This window comes from Ornithodoros turicata, chromosome 3 (assembly GCF_037126465.1).
Source record: "Ornithodoros turicata isolate Travis chromosome 3, ASM3712646v1, whole genome shotgun sequence".
NCBI lineage: Eukaryota > Metazoa > Arthropoda > Arachnida > Ixodida > Argasidae > Ornithodoros > Ornithodoros turicata.
The window spans coordinates 68,868,461-68,887,236 of record NC_088203.1 but is presented as its reverse complement, the minus strand read 5'-3'; the positions used below and the strand labels follow the sequence as shown (position 1 = coordinate 68,887,236).

Genomic DNA, 18,776 nt, shown 5'->3' with positions numbered 1-18,776 from the left:
CATGTAGGACGCAGAGAAACAACGAATGTTCCTAATGGTCTTCCCGTGCACATCGACTTGATTCCCCAACATCATTCCCACCTCGGATTATTACAATCACAAGTGTTACGCAATACGTTGTCGACTTCCGTTCTTCTATACCTTGTAAACAGCCTAACAATGTGATACAATGGCCGAATGGAGACAGCGTCGTCGTTATACTTGGCAGGCAACTACCGATGCGAAGACATAATTGACGAAATATGAGCACGCTCACGCTGTGAAGTGTCGATGACGAAAGCTGTGTACAATAAGTTGCAGGTAGCGTGGAGTTCACCAATAATCCTTGTCATGTGACTGAGCAAATTCATTGGAGACACTTACATCGACTGTGCCTGTGGGGTAAAATTCTTGTCAGTCACAGAATGTCAATCCTATAGACCACTTTGCTGTTTGGAAACAAAAGGATTCATCTGCCCATGCGCGGGGTTGGTGTGGGTGGAACACAAGGAACGCAGCGTGCGAATACTTTCCGTAAGTGCGACATTGGCAGTGTTGCACTATAACCCGCTTTCCGCTGCGCATTGACAACTGGACAGCCTAATATTTTCGCCGGGCCAGTTCACTGCTGATACTGTGCAACATACAACTCATTGAAAGAATAGATATTACCTCACCCTAGGCGAGCTGTTTGATCGGGGCGTTTCTGAAAACAGCGCTAATTTGCTACCGTACACCAATTCATGTTAGCATCGTTTATTTGTACACAGGTATCGTGGGGGAATCAGGGAATCTCTCCTTTTAACTGCACCGATCAAACGATTTCTTTGTTCTGCTTTTCGCGGAAAGAAAAGTGATTTCGCCAGCCTTTTTCCATCAGTTTGTGTACCCGAAGGATACACGGCTTTATGGCATGCCCACTTTGCATGAAAACAGCGATCATTCCAATTGAAAACTGCAGCTGTTTTGCCCCGCACCCAATATTACGCAACTGAAACACGGACGCTTGATTCTGAATGTGGCCGGTTTCTTTTTAACTGACTTTCATGCAGAGCTAGGCGTTGCCTGTGCTCACATGTGCCTTGGTCGTCCCAGGTGATGTACGTGTGGCTGTGGGACATGATGGATGGTCTTCTCAACCGGAGGTTATTTTTCGCCTACGATATCAGCTGGGCCTACATCACGGCAGAAGACGAAGCGATGGCTAGGGTCAACCGCTATGTTCACTCCGTAGTGGTTGCCAAGCAGGTCAGAGACTTGTGCAGGAAGAACAAACTGGAGGTAAACAATGGTGACGTCATGGGATGTGCGTTACGTAAAATTGAATGATGTATGTATATGTAACGATGTATACTTTATTTCGTTTTGATCGAATACGTAGTCTGTTAAAATATGAACATGCGCAGGCAGTTCTTTCTTCTTTCATGCGCAGGCAGTTACAAAGCTGCTTGCAAAATACCCGTTTCTCCTAGATTCGGGTATTATTCGAAATATTCGGCTACGTGGCCGTATTTCGCGAACTCATTCTGTGTGTTAACGATCGAGTCGTCGCGCAACTCCTATTAAATTATATACGCAACAAATTTGATCAATATAATTCTTTACACATAGCATGACGTTTGAATGGAACCAATATATCTGCACTTCGTAAGAAATATCCTCGACAGCACATGTGGCAAACTACAAGAAATATTCACTTCCCCAATGGCCTACCAAATCCTCCGAAGGAAATTTTGTTGATTACTGTGGGACTCAACCGGACCAGCCTTTACAAAAAAGTGTTTGTTTATCAGCATAGTGTTCTAATTCACCAAGAGACACTTCTTTACACGCTGCTAAGACACAAGATCTGCATGCTTGGCCGAACCAATAGCCTGGGAAGCGGTAAACTGCATAGCGGCCGCCACCATCATATTTTGGAGGTTATTGTCAGTTATTACTGAACACATAGGTTAGTCTAACTGTATTTGTGCCGAAATGCTGCACGTGCCGCAAGGTAAGACCGCAGCTCCTTTTGACCACTTGTCTTGACCACTTGGTGTTCGAAATTACTGTGACGTGATTGTCATGTTAAAGAACACGAGGTCACTTGGGGATCTGGAAGCTCATATGACAGACCTTCAAACACAACACATGGAATACGTTATCGCCCATTTCTTCTATTCCGGCTTCGTTCTGCCGTTCAGGCGAAAACAGGTTAAGAAAATAAAGGAAATGTAGATGTTTCTTTTATGATATTCAAAACTGTGTGCGTCAAATATGTATTTTGGGACTACGTTTTTTTTTTGCAACTTTTGGCAGTTTTTGAGCGTGTGCAATAAAGCACCTGATTGAGCGTGCAGCTCGAGCAGGAAATTCCATAGCCATCACAAGATTGGGGTCGGACGTGCATTCTTTGACTGCCGTTAGCAATCTGTTTGTCTGCGACGTGGTAGACTTCCACTGATCCCCTGCAACAGTGTCTTCAGACCAAAATACACACGATTGCACTCTTAGAAAAAAAAAAGGTTAATGGACCGTTAAAGTGGTATCAACATGGCCAAAAACTGCACCCATCTTGTAACGCAGTCTATGAAAAGAGTTTCCATAAACTATTTCTGCCCAAGCTTTTTTCACTGCGACGCAGTTTCATTTACAAAACCGCTGCCGCGGCGAGAGGTTCGAGCCAACACCCCCTAGCTAGAGAAGGCATCTTCATAGCTCTGTGATGTCACCACATCTCGTCCGACGGGAATAGAACATCGCGTCTGCTTGTTGTAGTAGTGTTAGGCAGAGATGCTATTTCGAAGACTAATTAACCGAAGCGAACCAGCGTGTACTTCCGAGGAATCGGATTTTACTATAGTATTTGTGCTCATAGCATACGAAATAATTGCGTATACGGTGGCAAGGCCAGCTTACATCTTCTTTTGCTACGAGTGTACGAAAGCACAAACGAAGGTAAGTTGTATAGCTTCGACTTCAAACACATTCACTTGTGTGTATGAGTGAGCAAAAATGTAAGAGTGAAAGGAGGATGAGAGAGAGTGTGGCTGGTTTGTCAGTTCAGATGACGCACCCTTGGAAGTCGCTGGGGAGGTGTGTTAGCTTAGCTCAATTGGTAGAGCCCTGGACCGGTAATCCACAAGATGTGGGTTCGAGTCCTACAGCTGGCTAACCTTTTCAGTGACTTTCATCTTTCACCGTTAATTTCTTATGCAATTTGAGGCTTTGTATGTATTTGTCCTTTCTATGTTGTTCCAGCCTCTGAGCATCAGTTCACTAATGCCCTATCATGTTCGCCGTTGCACGTTGGTTCGTCCGTAATCCCAATGTGCTCTAGTTCCCGGAATTTCCTTAGAGCATCTGCCTCTGGTTCGGATGTCCCGTCATTCCTTAAGACGCAAATCTCAGTGGTCGTAGAAGGTTCTGCATAACCACTTATGTTCTGAGAAGGTCCCTGAAATGCCCATCCGAACGCAGTGCGGATGGCTACCAGCTTCTCGTCGGTCGGGTGCCTCTTTACTTCTCCCGTCAGGAGCTTCCACATTTCGTCGCTACCTATGAGCAACCCCATGCTGACCACACAGTGCACGTTCGGGAACACAACGTCGTCCGTAATGAAATGTCCTTGTCGACGTAGTGAATTCATGAAATCTTCATTAGCGGGGATCTCGGCCAAACTCTGACAGATAAACGGAATTGTGGTATGGCACGTATCACATAGTCCACCGGACGATATTGACTTCGGAGGCGAAGCTCAACCACTTTTCCAAAGTGCACCTTTTTAGTTTGAGCCTCGCTAGCGAAAGTGTTCAGCGATAGTTTGCTTTCTCCTACAACCCTCAGTTTCAGCTTCCGAGCGACGTCGCCTCGAATTAAGGTACGTTGACTGCGTCCATCGATGCCATCACGTTAACCATCGAAGTTGTTTCTGCTTCTTTCTTCATTGCAGTACCCCTTGAAGGGTCGCACTTGACAGAGGCGTGCCTGTTTCCGCAATGGCTACAGATAAACTTTGTGCGACAGTCTTTGGTGCAATGACCTCTCTTCGTGCATCGGAAGCACCGCATGTCTTTCGACAACCTCTTAAGTTTCTCGTCCATGGGGAGCATTATTGGGCAGACTAGAGTGTTGTGGCGAGTTGAAGAGCAGAACAAGCACACTGGGCTTCTTTCTACGGACGCTTGCACGACAGCCCCCCGTAGGAATAATCTTTCTCCTCAACCCTTTCTGGTGATCTGGTGATCCCATAGCGAGAAAATGATATTCGACCACCATCTGCACAGGAATCGACGAGAGCAGAATGTCCACCATCATGAACGCGTAGCAACGTGAGCCCATTCACGTTAGCTTAGACGTGATCCGATAACAAACGGATTTCTGAGACGCCCTTGGTAAAGACGAATGATGGTAAAGCTCGCAGCTTCGACATGTACCCTCGCTCAATCAGACAGGTGTCTCCAAATCGCGTCGTCATAACAAGACTTGGTGGCTTGGAGTCCACGCGTCGCTGCAGCTGCTCGCCCTTTCAGCGTCGTGTTTAAATACTGAAACTTTTCTGTCTTGTCGACCACTGTCATGCAATGCCGTTCTGAATTGCTCCTAAAAAGGGTAACCGTTCCGTCAACTGTCTACCAAAGGTATTCAGTAGTAGCTTGGGAAGCTTGACACCTGCCTGCACTTGTTGAATAATCTGTGACCTTGCAGAAGACTGTGTTTCCGGTGGAACTAAAGCAGTGTGACTCTCCGAAAGTTGGAGGTCGCTCAACCGTGTCTGCAGTTCGCCGTTTGCATTGCATGCCAATTCTTCGTAGTGGAAGACCGCTTCATACTCCACTGGCCGGTCCTGGTTCTTCCTTCAGAAGTGGCTCGATTTCTTCATTTGTCGTCTTTAAGTCATTATTGCTTGCTTCCAGTCGAGCGAGAATTCCACTCAAAGCGCCCTTGCTTACATTTATGTCCTGCAGAAGCTGCTTGACCTCCTGTACCAGGCGGGTTATCTGTAGAGTCGGGAATCCCGAGGCCTCTTCACGATCCGAGATTTCGGGGTTTAAAAATTCTAATCCCGGGATCCTGGGACGGGTCCAGAATTTTCAGCAATGGGTTTCATAGTCATATTTCCAGGGGTCATTACACGTGGCAGACACTGTCTAAAGCTGCAAAACAGGAAGCTGTTGCTTTGGTTTTCAATGTTTTTTTAAGGTTCATCAACTTTCTCGCGCAAGCAAAGCGACCTTAAAGTCTCAGTCGTGAGCCCTAGCTCTGTCGCCATCACCACTGCCTCGTTGCTAAAAAAACGCTCTCAGGAAACACAGAACGTCAACGGAACTGTCAAGGCGTGATCGAACTTTCGTGCAAAGGTTTCCTGCCGAGCTGAAAATTATATCCGATTCCACGCTGGTCGGAACAGTTGATCGGAGGCAGAAAGTTGCTTCTTCAAGAAGGGGTTCTCTTCCTCCACCCTGCCGAATGCGTTCACACGACGCTGATACCATCATTATTGCGTTGTCCAACCTTTTCTTGAGGTTATTAGAATCAGACACTGGTGCAGTTGCTTCCTGGATATCGTCTGCCTCTCGCTCGACAGGTGATGCAGAGAATCTTGATGTAGATTCTTCCTGGTATTCATTAAGCTGTTGCGATAAACATGCGGAGAGCGTCGTAGGTGACGGTCTTGAAAGACTTATCCAGAAGGTGTTCCACGTGATAGTCGTAAGACGGATCCTGCAATATTCTCAGAACCGAAGATGCCATCGTTCGTCGTCGAGATAAGCGCGTCCTTCAGTAGCCGCGCAAATGCATCCTCCTGATCATTTAGCGATTCGAACACAAATTTAATTGTGGCGTCTGCTCCCAAAAGGTTGGCATCGCGACGCGCCTCGACAGTCAGGTGGACGGGTTTCGAGCACACGACTACGTTGGTTATGGACGCGATATCTGAGTTTGAAAGTTCACTTCTGGACCCTATGTCAACGAGTGCTTTCCTGATGCTGCCCCGTACTTTCAGGAAGCGCTCAAGCATCGCAAAAAGGGAGTTCCACCTCGTATTAGAGTCCAAAACTAATCCCTGTTCTTTCACACGATCTTGAGTAATGTGAGCTCGTAAGATGTAGTTGCTTTTCTGCAATCTCTTGAAACGCATGAACGCAGGATGCAACCACATTAGAGATTGGGTGACTGCGGCTGGACCTTTACTACGTCATTCATTATGCTCATCCGCTCGTCCTCTGGGTCAGGTTCCGACTCCGAACCGCTACTTTTCTCCTCTCCTTCGTCCCCCGCGTGAAACATGTTCGCTGGCAGAGCGTACAAGGTGTCTGTGATTGCTAGATGGAGTCCATAGTTGATGTTGCAATGGCTCCAAAATTTTTCCAACCTTAACCATTACGGACGCTCCATCCGTGGTAGCGCCAACAACATCTGTGCCAAGTGTGACGCCGAAATCCAGCTGCCTGTTACGAATGGCGTCCACGCATTGTTCTGCAGACATTGCGTACCTGATGTCGATGGAACGCTTCCCTTTGTGGCGTCTGCGTTCGCGGACCTCACTCGTAGGTTTATATGATGCAGCAAATGCGTATGGAGGCCTTTCATCGAGGCACCAAGAGTCTATCCCATCTCTTACATTTCGCCGATCCTCCACCTGCTGCACGTAAGTAGTAGTACCACACACTGCTACTATCATTACATTTTGATTCAACTTCGAAGTACAGAACGGCGGACATTTTCACGCTTCGACCAGTTACTGGCGATGTAAGCACAACACGCGGACGCTCGGCTTGAGTCGGCGAGACAGTCTGACGCCTGTACAGCTGCTTGCACCAGCTCAAGAAAGAGAGAACCGTGCGCTGGCCGGTCCCTCGCCTCGAAGGCAACGACTGTAAGCTCTTGCTTTGCGCTGGCAGCTTTTTGAGGGCTGAAGCTTGAAAGAGTGAATCAACCGGAACCATCGTTTTCATCAAACTACCTCCTGCGGCTCCTGCACAGCGCCTGCAAGTTGAAGCCATAGGGGCTGCTTTTGATATCCCGAAATCCTGGAATTTTCGGTCAGAAAATCCCGGGACTTCGGGATCGAGAAATCGTCCAGGATCCTAGGACATCGGGATCCCGGGTTCCCAACTCTCAATCCCGAGCCATTTTTGCAGTCCCGGGATTTCGGAATTTTCACGGGATTTCGGAATTTTCTGAATCATATTTCGAGCCACTGCAGTACAGACGGCTACGAAATTGAGCAACTCGGTGTACTTTGTAATAGTGTTTTGGTAAAATGCGTTGACCGCCCCCGACCCGCTGCCAGCTGCGCCGTCAACAATGACGGCAGCATCGGACCCGCTTCCCGCACGACACCGAAAACCTAGACCCACCAACCGCAACAACGTGCAGGTGCCCAACCCGCGGGTGCCATACAGGACTCTATACTCCAAGTGACTCTATACTCTATAGTCCAATTGCCTCAAGTCACTATATCGGCGTTTTGTTCGCAGTTTGCCAATTCTACCTTTTAGTAGTATAGTTTAATACGGCATAATAACGGTGCCTGTATAAGAACCATACGCCATAAGAACCATACTGCATAACGACATCCTTTTTCTAATCCAAGATGGCCGATTCTAAGCCAACACAATCCACTTGTAATCCATCACAATCCAATCCGAAGCCATCTGATTGGCCGCCATTAGCCCCGCCCACTTCACGTTGATTGGTCCGCGCGAAGCCCCACTGATATTTGATTAGCTGACCGTAGCTCCACTCCTTTATGCTAATTAGTTGGCTTGGCTCCGCCCAGTTCACGCTGAATGGCCCGTGCTAAGCCTTGACTGATCATTGATTGGTTGACTGTAGCTCCGCCCCTTTATGCTAATTACTCGGCTCTGCACACTTCACGCTGATTGGTGCATGCGTATCACTGAGCACAGCTCCGCCCCTTTATGCTAATTAACCGGCTCCGCTGATTGGTCCATTCCAAGCCTACTGATCACTCTCCACATTTTGCAAACTTTCTAAGCCCTCTGATTGGCCGTCTCCAATTTAAGCCTACCGATTGGCCCATTCTAAGTCCACTGACTAAGTGGGCCATCACCCCTCACCCCTGCCATCACCCCCCCCCCCCCCGCTGAACATAGCCTTCATTAGCGCCCGCCAGATGGCAGCGGCCCCGCTGCGGCTTTATCTCAGATGTTCTTACCCATCTCTTCATGCCGATTGGCCAGCGCTAAGCCCACCATAATGGCTAGCGGGTCCTGATTGGCCTACTGAACACAGCCTTCACCCGCGTCAGCCAGACGGTGCGCGGATCGCTCGGCGGTGGCTTCAGATGGTCCTAACTCAATTGGGTATCTCTATCTCAGATAGCTCTACGAGAACAAACAGACAGGGAAAAAATACCTTTCAACGTTTATTGAGTACATGTTTGAGGAAAAGCATGGCGGTCTTGCAGAGGTTGATTCCTTTGATGCTGGGCATGGTTCCGCGGAAGTGACGGATCATGTAGACGTCTCCGGGACAGCGGCTAAGAAAAATTTCATCCTCCGTGAGTTGGCACTTCCACGTGCACTGGATATCTTCGTAGCTGTCGCTCACGTCCAGCGAGTGAAGGCACGTACGCAGCGATCCAGTAGCTTTCCTGTCCAGGTTAATGCCGGACCACATAGGTACCACGTGCCACTCCCTGATGGCTAAGATGTCGCCGGGCATTCGTGCGCCTACGTGTGCTTATCCTTCTCCAGCTTGATGCTCGCCGTGCAGTTGCCGGCGTCCAGCGCCAGCGCGCATGAAAGCGAAAAGAGCAAAAGCAGCGAAAAGAGAACGAGATGGTGTACATGCACTGTTTCTTTCCCACTATTGACACCTGTTCGTGCGATACGCTAGCGTGCTTGAATAGGGTATCGCGGTACGTATGATGGAGGAGGTGTTTGCGTACAATGTTCCCCTTTACCTCTTGCAATTTGTTTCCCCCCGGCTAATTTGATGGAATACATTTTGGCTTTCAAGCATATTACTTCCTCGATGGGTATGCTACCCGTTTCACTTTTGAACGCGCTAAGCCAACCGCGGTTCCTCTCGCTGTACAGCGGATGATCACGATCGAAGGAAGACAAGTCTAAATGGTCGTCGGCGATCGCACGTAACTGATCTTCGTAGTCCTTGCAGAATAGGCCGAGGCAACGCGTCTGGCAACATTGTCCTCGATGTAGGGACGCAGGAATGCTGCCTGACGAAATTTTAGAATTCGGTGAATTTTCGTCACCCGCATGCCGAATCTACAATAGAGCACGAGCAGCGCGTAATGAACGACCTCCTCGACCTTGTCCTTGCACGTGAGCAGCAGCTTTTTGCTGTTCGCCGGCTGATATAACTCTTCGAGGAGCCCCCGCTGAAATGGTGAGAGCCATTCCTTCGGGACGACCGCCTTCTCAGGAGCCAGGGGGAAGTACCGCGTCAGCGCGTGGATAGATTTTGGATACTCCAAGTCGCACACGTACACGTATCCCACGTCCGAATCCGTGGGGTGACGCACAAAATCGACGGAGCTAAAATCCTCGACCCATTCGAAATCGCCGACGGGGAGGTGCTTTATCATACTGAATCCGTAAAGATTGTTGCAATCTATGTACGATATGGTACACCTCCTCGTTATCAGAATCGTAGCCACTGCACAGCGGGTTGTTCGCCCGTAAATGATGCCTGCTCGCCTGACAGAGTCCGCCTCTAACGCCCGATTCGATGGTCCGGCACATGTCCTCGTCAATGATCAGCTCCAATTTTGCCCGCGGGTAATTTAGAGCGCATTGCCACGAATAGGATGCCAGAAAAACGCAATGAAGGAATTCCAATCCGCGCGCGTCGTAGCACAGGTGCAGGAAGTGCTGCATTACGTCAGCATGTAACAGGGCATCCGTTTTCAGGTACAATGCATTACAATCCCTCAGATTCGAGCATCCAAATCGTTCAAATACGTGCAGCGCGTACTGATAGTCTTCGTCGCTTATATCCTCCCCCGTCAGATTCGAAAGGCGGATTTTGCTGGCAGAGCCAATTCGTCGTATACTGCGAACGAGCTAACGTGGCTGTACGGGAATACACCTTTACGAAGCAAAATTTCGTAGTCGTCTCCAAATACCTGCTTCAGGCATTGGAACCCCCCCATAGATTTGACCCAAGGCCCCCCATGGATTTGACGGTTTCCACAAGCTCTCCCAGCGACGAATTTAGGTACTGCATGGTATCTCTGAATAGGAAGGTGCCAATTTCGAACGATCGGATTTTTCCATGGAACTGGCCACGATGAAGGGAGCTCGCTTCCACCTGAGAAGGTGAAATTCTTGCAGCAGCCCGGCCAAATCGTAGGCCAGATTGTGCACCATGATGGGCAGTTTTTCCCGCGTCGTGCTCGCCAAGTTACAGTGGTTGCACAGCGTCGCGATGTAATTTGTCTCGCCGGCAGTATAACGCTTGGAATGGTCGTGGTGCCGGACACGGGGTAGATCTTGCGCGAACACCCGCCCGCAGTAAGCGCAGTGGGTGGCAGCTCTGTGCCGCGCTCGTTGCTCATAATTCAGCACCATTTCCGCGGGGCAGGCGTTCAGGGCGATCATCTCGTCCCGTATTTCCATCAAAGCTCTGACGCACTGCCTCGCGGATTCTTCACCGTGGTGCGTCCTGATGCGCATCACCTTGCGTGAAGTGAATCGTGAGTGCGCACGAGCACAGCGCAGAAGCTAGAGGTGACGTGACGCTGCATGCCAACACGACTGGGCACGAGTACGCTCTCCGTGTCCAACGCGACGACGTAGTTATACTCCTGCCTGTACTGTATTTTAGTAAATTCTCGTAAAGTTTTTGCCCGGTTCGCAAAATTCCAATATAGTTTCGTTTACGTCCGCGCACAGGCGATGATGTTTCGCCATGCTCTCTTCCTTCAGGAAAGAGCGCGTGCAACGCTCGCATACGAAACGCCTGTTGTCTCTCATCAGTAACCACTCGAGAGACTTGATTCCGAAAAAAATGTTCATCTATAGCCAATAAGTGAATTTTCTTTTCATACTCGAGTTTTGGAGGTCGCGACACGTGCACTCCCTGATCGACGTACTCGTATACGTACACGGCTATCTTGTTTTTGTCTTCAAATTCATCCAGATCAGAGTAGGAAACGGGGAAGCGACTAGGCCACCAGTGCTCCGCGGCATAGTTTTCACATTTTTTCCACGAATTCCTTTCCTGCGGGTGCAGCAGAGCGAGCGTATTGTATTTAAAACACTCACCCTCCTTACGTGCCGGTAAATTAATACTCGTCAGCACGTTCCTGCGTTTAGCCAAATGATCGGGAAGTGCCCCTTTGCATCCGAATTTTTTAGTTTTCACCGCGGAAATACATATTTGAACGTTTTGGACGTCGGTGGACACGAACCCACTCCCTTCCCGCTGATAATTTTCGACACGCCCTGTGGACTCCTGAATCACGTCCATTAGGGTATTCGCGACGGCTCCGTCGCTGTGGACTTCGCGAGCAAACGCCATAAACTGGGCTATGTGCGCGGTTATCTACCCACGAGTCTTCTTTAACATTAAAACATCCGAACAAATACAAAACCTAAAGGGTATTCTTTGCGCTCTCAATATAGCGAGCATATCGTGAAAGTGACTCCTTAAATATTGTCGCAAATCCTCTACTCCGTGATCGTGAACAGATGCCAATAGCATGAATCTTTTGGCGATGCCTCTAAATGCGGTGTCAGTCTGGAAGAAGGGCAGGAAGGATGTATTCACGTCGGGGGGCGATCGCGTCACGTGAGCAGACAGTGTAGGAGGTGCGCCGTCCCGAGAATCGTCATCCGATTCATCCTCGATATCATGAGGATCAAAAAAGCAGAAGACACACCGAGGCACTGAAAATAAATGTGTCCGTAAGAAACGTGCAAGAAGTAAAGGGAATAACTTACTTGTGAAGCGAGTGAAAACAGACTGTTCCCCCCTGAGGCGATCGCGCGGCTTATAAACCAGCATCCACGCTACATGCGCCTACACGTCGGGGCTCGCTTCTTTCCACACAGTCATAAATCATGTCACCTCGAGGATGAGGCCACGTTGGGGCCATCTGTTTAATATCAGAACGCGCGCATCTGCAATGAGAACTCTATGGTGAGCTTTGTTTTACCACCGTCGAAGAAAATGTTGTGTCAAGGTAATGTAAATAGGCCTTCTCCGAGAAATTGGGTCACCTTGAGGATGAGTCGGCTGCATGTTCCAACACGTTGGGGCCACCTGTTTTATAGCAAAATGCGCTTCATGGTCAAAATGAGTTTATACTATAGAACGGTGAGCTTTGTTTTATCACAGTCGAAAAAATATTGCGTATCTTTCAAGGTAATGTAAATAGGTCTCCTCCGAGAAATTGGGTCACCTTGAGACAAGCCCCAACAAGACGGTGCCGTCTGTTTTATACCAAAAACGCACTTCCACCCATTGTGGCGGACCCTAGCGGGAAAAAAATTTGCATCAAGGTGATGTAAATAGGCCTTCTCCGAGAAACTGGGTCACCTCGTAAATCATGTTTTCCGAGGCCGCGCGTATTAAAACCAAAAGTAAGCAGTGATCACACCATGCTATGCGAAGAAAAAAAATATCCCTATGAGCCCACCTCACCACCTGCTCATTGCCGAAACAAGCACCAAGAACAAAGGGTTCGCTTATGCAGTTTCCAAGAAGTTCCAAATGTCCTTCGCGCGCGCGCGCGCATCATATATCACATGCTGTTCCCGCGTGATTGTGTAAACAGAATCCCACCCTTGCGCTCCTCCAGGGGTGCTTTATATAAAAGTTGCGATATATACAACTCATTTGAGGTCTGTGAAGCTACTTCCGTCGGTCGACTCCCGGTGAAGCGCACAACGAGAAAGGTATGTTTCACTATTGTCTTCAAGATGAGGAAAGTTAGGTAATAATTGTCCTAATTTTCAGTTCATTTGGCGTGCGTAGAAACTTGCACTGAGAGATATGTCATCTATTTTCGAGAAGCTGGATAAACTAAAGAAACCCGGTGATGGGGACATTCAGAAAATGAGCATTGTTCCGAACAACGAAAAGCTCGACGTGCTGGACTTACGCAAAGTTGATACTATGTACGGGGAGTCCGTGTACATGGAACTCCGACAACGATAAACTCGTAAAGGTGTACCTACCCAGTCGTTTTAAGCGACTCAGATGATTTGCAAGAAATGCGAGAATTACCAGATCTGAAACTAGAGAAGGAGAGATACAGGGATGGTAAGAGTCTCATCGCCCGACATTATATTTACTCACGCGAAGTGACCGCAAGACCAGCGAAAGTCCGCGTTCCATATGTAATTAGCAGTAAAATAAAAATACACGTATTTCTGATTTTAAGAGAAAAAAATGTTGCATTGTTGTGATGGATTAGGAATATAGGCTTATATGATGGGAAGCTCTATTGATAGAATGATATGATAGGGAGCTATGGCGCGTATTCATTGACTAAGCAAGTATAGTTTGTGGGGAGCTATAGAGAATAAAGGACACCACACTTTTTTAAGCGACAAACAACTTTTCTAGCAGCTTTATTGATTTTAGGTCATTAGCGGCGAGATTATCGGAAAACAGGGATAGAATGCTCTTCAGTGGTTTCCCTTTCGCCAACAATGTCGCCACGATACAACAGTACACACCACACATTGGAGAATACAGGCTTTGAATACAGACATCATTATATTCGTCGACGGTGAGGCGTTTCAACTCGGGTTCGATGGGTGGCAATCCGAAGGAATCAGATGAGGTCATCCTTCATTTTCGCGTACAGAATCCAGTGCTCCCCAGCTTGCTGTCGCCGATCGATGTTCACCATGATTATACCCGGTCTATCCAGCGCGGGCAGACGGTCGTCTCGAGCGTATACACCACGGAAGAGCGCCGAAGTGTAATCGTTGTACTTCAGGAGTCTCTCGATACCTTGCTCGAACATCGCTAATCCAGTGTGACGTTCCTGTTCTTATCGATGGACATAATTCGCACACTCCCGGACAGTATCAATACGGTCATGGGTTCGACCAAGGCACGTCGGAACTTGAGTTGCAGACGAACGTTTCCACGCCTGATCGGTGACAGGTGGACGGAGGATTGATTGGTATCCAGGTCGTAGTACAGTAGGAACTTGCTTCCAACATAGTGGTCGTATTCGTAGGAGACGTGCTTCTCACACAGCTGCTCCAAGAGGTTGAAGTAGCTTCGGTCGGTGGTTCAGGTTATTGTTGAAGTCGAACGTGTCTGTTTGCTTCGTCCCCTTCAGGGTGAGCGTCGCCGACTCAATGTCTCAGTTCACAAATCGGTTCGGGTCCCGATTGAATGCCCCCTGGTAGGCTAGGGTGGGCACGAATGCGACCACCACCTTAGACCGGTATCTTCTCTGGAAATAAATCTTCCAGGCACGCATCCAGGTTGCCAACTAATAGCGAACGAGTACGCGATTCACTTCTGGCCAGTGTGTACAGGGCCTTGCGCTGCTGCAATTCTGTTTCGGGCCCGAGGAATAGGCTGGGAGACACGGTGATTTTCTTTATGTACAAGGTGGCACTCATGATTTCCACTTTATGTGTGTGCTGCTCCTGATTGCTCTTCATAATGCGGAATTCGTCGGAGCCTTGATAAAAAAGAAGCCTAATTTCCACTCCCGATATGAGTAGCTTAGGCTGCAGGAAAATGTCCGAGTTGATCTTGGAAACCAAGTCGATGGTCTTGCCGCCACGTGTGAGGTTGTATCGTTCGGTCGGTCCACGAGCGCGAATGTTGGTTTGCGATTGACGCACTTCTTGCGTGTACAGACCCGCTTTATGCACAGTATTTTGCTTCATGGTGCTGGCGTGAAGCAAAATATCCAGGTAGCTTCTATAGCTATACAAATCATTATTCGTAATCATGGTCTGATTAAAAGAAGACGGCTACGTTCTTGAAAAGCGAGCTGGCGAACGCGTTGACAGGGTAGACCTCGTCGTAGGTCGTCCGATCGCCAGCGTGTTTCCGGTAGCGAACCATCACGTACGATGCGGACTTTCGTCACTATGTACGCGGAGTTCAAATCGAGATAGTGATGCCCCAAATTTGAAAGCTGGAACTCTATGACGGGGGATATGTCAGCGACCGGGTAGAATACCTCATATTCCCCCTTCAGTATATGCCACTGCGTTCCGGATACGGAAAATAACTGTGTTTCCGACTTATCCAACATAGGAGTGTCGGGATGTACGACGTGTCCATCTCGCAACTAAATTGTGGCCGCGCAACCGGCGTGATTTATGCTGTCGAAGACGTCCGGTTTTCTCCTCTTTCTTCGCCCGCCGGCCCCTCCGAGGTCTCGGAGAATTTCGTGGCCCGTATCTTTCGCCGATCTTTTAAGCGCACTTCGGAAAGAGTCTCCCTCTGACAGATTTTTGGCCAGGCGCTTAGCGGCCGCAACAGCCGTCTTTTTTAAGTAGGGCGATACGCGTTTAAAGAGTGGAATAGCAAAACGCCCGAGCTGATAAAAGAAATTGCCTCCCCTCTGGTACAGGTGCAACCTGTATACCGTCGGAACGCCAAATCCGTAGATTGGTATCGCTTTAGTGCGCATGCTTAAAGTGCAGCGTCAGCGTCGATCTACCACGATTTTGTAGCGGTAGCTTGCGACCCGTGTCGTCGCGTATAGAGACTGTGATTGAGGAAATTTCGCGCTGCACTAACTTAAAGTACTGAACGGGAAGAAAGCTGAAACTGAGTTGTTCTTTCGTTCTATCGTGTACAAATGGAATTAATTTCAGTATCGGATGCCGCCCGTTTCCCACTATGGAGGGCATGACGAGATCCGTGTATATCATAATACAGTTAATGGGAAGATCTATGGTCACTTCGTCGACGCCCGTATCGTTTTCGGTAAATATGGTTTTTGCGCCGAAACCCAGTAGGTTCGCAAAGTAATCGGATAATGTAAGCGACACGTTTTCCCGCAAGCTCAACGAACACTTCCTCGCCCATTCATCGTACGTGAGGGAAGCCTCCGGCTGCAGACGCTCATGGATGGCGCTCACGAGAGCTTCGGGTGTTTCGTAGTAATTTGGTGGAAGTGAAATGCGCCGATTTTCTGTCTCTCGAGTGTTTATGTGGATGCGGTACGTCTTCACTATGGGGTTACACGTTTTGCGCTTTCGGGATCCTTCAACGTGGACGTGCTTCACCTGAATGAGGCCCAAGTTGAGTTGAAATTCTCTGGGAGAGAGAGCGAGTAAGTGTTGTCTTTGTATTCCACCCTTGATTCTGTATCGTTCGTCGCTCTGAAGAATTCGTTGAACGTGTCGGTAATTAGCGATCGGGGTTCTAAAATTAGATCGTTATTGATCACCATCACCCGGCGAACTCGCATCATAACGGCTCTTTCCTCCGCCAGCGGTAACACGTTTGTGACAGCGCATACTCTACTGCCCTCCGGGTGATCTCCATTGATGTCGACGATTCCAAAGGCGAGATGCGGCGGTCTGTCGATTAATTTCACCGAGCGCACGCGCGACGGTAGTAAGCCCACTCTATCCCATATTCGGGGAATATTTTATTCAATAGCATATCCGTGTCTTCGAACGTGAACTGTTTTGTTTGCCACTTCTCCGTTCATAGCGTTATCAGGTTATCCGGCGCTTGGTTCACGTTCAGGAAGCTGTTGGGAATGGAAAATCCCTCTAGACCGATGACGTACGAATCATCCAGGTGTAGCGGCTTATCTAACGGATCGTGAAGTCATTCAGCGTGTTGGACGGGTGCAGGTCCATGCTGGCGTTCGAGAGCAGATACACGTAAAATTCATTTTCTGACATCGCTGGCGGGCACCCAAGAATCGTGATCTTTGGCGTATCCGAACCAACGAACCAAGTAGTGCAATACCCCGTTAATTTTCTTCTTTCTAATTACTGCGGATATGAGTCGCTTATCGTACGAGGAAAGATGGTGGACGGGCTGCAGCTCCTGCTCGTAGAATGATCCCAGTATTTCTTTTCCCGTCGAATCTTTCAGGTACACTACGGGTGGATCGGTCTTTCTCGTTGGCGACACCTCGAACACTTCGGCCGTCCACCTTTGATCGTAGCCTTTGGCGAACACGCCGCGATCTAACGCGAGCCTCACGTGGTCCCCTGCTTTATACTTGCTCTCGCGCGGGGTCGTCTTACGATTCAATCTGCTGAACAGAGCTACTTCATTTCCGGCGTTCACGTTTTTCGGCTTTTCGCCCGTGACGGAGTGTACCGAGTCGTTATAGTCGGCCACTATCTTCGGCAGCGCGTTGATATAATTAAACTTCCCCGTACTAGTGAAATACCAAGCTATTCTTTCTCTAATTGTTCTCTGCACGCGTTCACAGGAGGCCGCTTTCATTTCGCTTTGCGTGCTATAGTGATTTAGTAGCGACTGAAAATACTGACGAACGGGGGAACCCCAAAATTCGCTCCCGCGATCCGTGAGCAGATTCTTCGGAATTCCATGACGGAAAACTCGTTGGAAAGCTTTCTTTACGTCTTGCGGGCGCTTTGTGCGAATGGAGACCATGTACAGGTACCTCGATAGCGTACCTATGACCGTTAAGATGTACCTGAAGCCCTTGTTAAATTTCTGATATTTACGCATATGCAGAAGGTCTGCCTGATACAAATCCCGCACGTTAGTTGATGATGGAGCGCCGCTTAAATTTTTTCTTCACTGGCTTGTGAAGGGTGTAAGCATCTTCTTTTTTCAGATTCTGCGCGCGTGAGCTTCGTGAGTACCGATCCACTCCACCTAACCCTTTCTCCTTGATCTTTCTATAGGGCCCCATATTTGCTCCAGCGAGCAATTCGGTGTATTTTCAGAGCGCTTATATTTTTCGATACTTGTTTTGTACCAGCTGGGTTTCTTTATGAGCGCGCTACGACGTGCTAAGTAGCTCAGGAGAGCCACAATGTTTGAGCGATTGATTCGCTTCCCTCTATATACTAGCACATTATCCACGTGCCAGGTGAAAACTTTCTTCAATTCTTTTAGCACGCATTTCGCGCGTGCTTTATCAACGCCGGAGGGTAGAAGATTAAAATTGAATTGATTGGGTTCCGGTTCGGGCTCCGAATGGACAGGTTCCAGAGGAGGAGGAGGATGGTAGTGAGCGCGCTTCAGCAAGTAATAGAGGCCCAAGCAGCAAAATGTACTGAAAGTCGGGTAGATGGAAGGCCTTGAACAGACTTGTGAAACTAAGGAACATCGATAAGACACATACCGTCCACCCCTATTGCACTCGACTTTCAGTATATTGTGCTGCTTGGGAGTTTCCAGTATTTTGCCCACTTTTACATCGTCCGAATCGTTAGATTTCCGAACTTCACCTATTTCTATTCTATGAGCCATGACCAATGGCTTTAGATATCGCTCGCCCGGCGACTGCCGCCACGAGACTTGATAGCCCTGAGAGGAGCAGTGGAAGTATGGGAATGAGACCACCTCGTTGTTGCCTAATATATTTCTGCCTGGGGCACTTAAGCGAGGAAGCGGAGGATTTTTTTGTGTTTCTTCAGGTTTTTATGAAGTTCAGTTGAAAGTGGGATATTTCCGCATAGAATGTTCAGACAGATTTCCGAAAGGATTCGAATGTCGTCGCAGCTGAGCTCTTTAAGTAACTCTGCGCGGTGCGTCGGTTTGCTGGCGGCCAATACTTTGAGGAGCGTGAGATGTCTTCTAAGATCGGCCGTCATTTCGCGGGCGTAAACTGGAACTGCCGGTCGTGCTGTAAAATACCCGTTCACAGGCTACGAGAGGGAGGT

At 48.6% G+C, this 18,776-nt stretch overlaps 1 protein-coding gene across 4 annotated transcripts in view; it reads left to right on the top strand.

Annotated features, from left to right (window-relative positions):
- LOC135387255 (sperm-specific sodium:proton exchanger-like) overlaps positions 1-18,776 on the top strand; it is a 199,469-nt gene that overhangs the window by 140,329 nt on the left and 40,364 nt on the right. For all 4 annotated transcript variants that reach the window (XM_064616542.1, XM_064616541.1, XM_064616543.1 and 1 more), the window contains one exon: positions 1,075-1,260. In XM_064616542.1, coding sequence (XP_064472612.1) covers positions 1,075-1,260 — 186 coding nt within the window. The remainder of the gene's footprint in view (positions 1-1,074; positions 1,261-18,776) is intronic.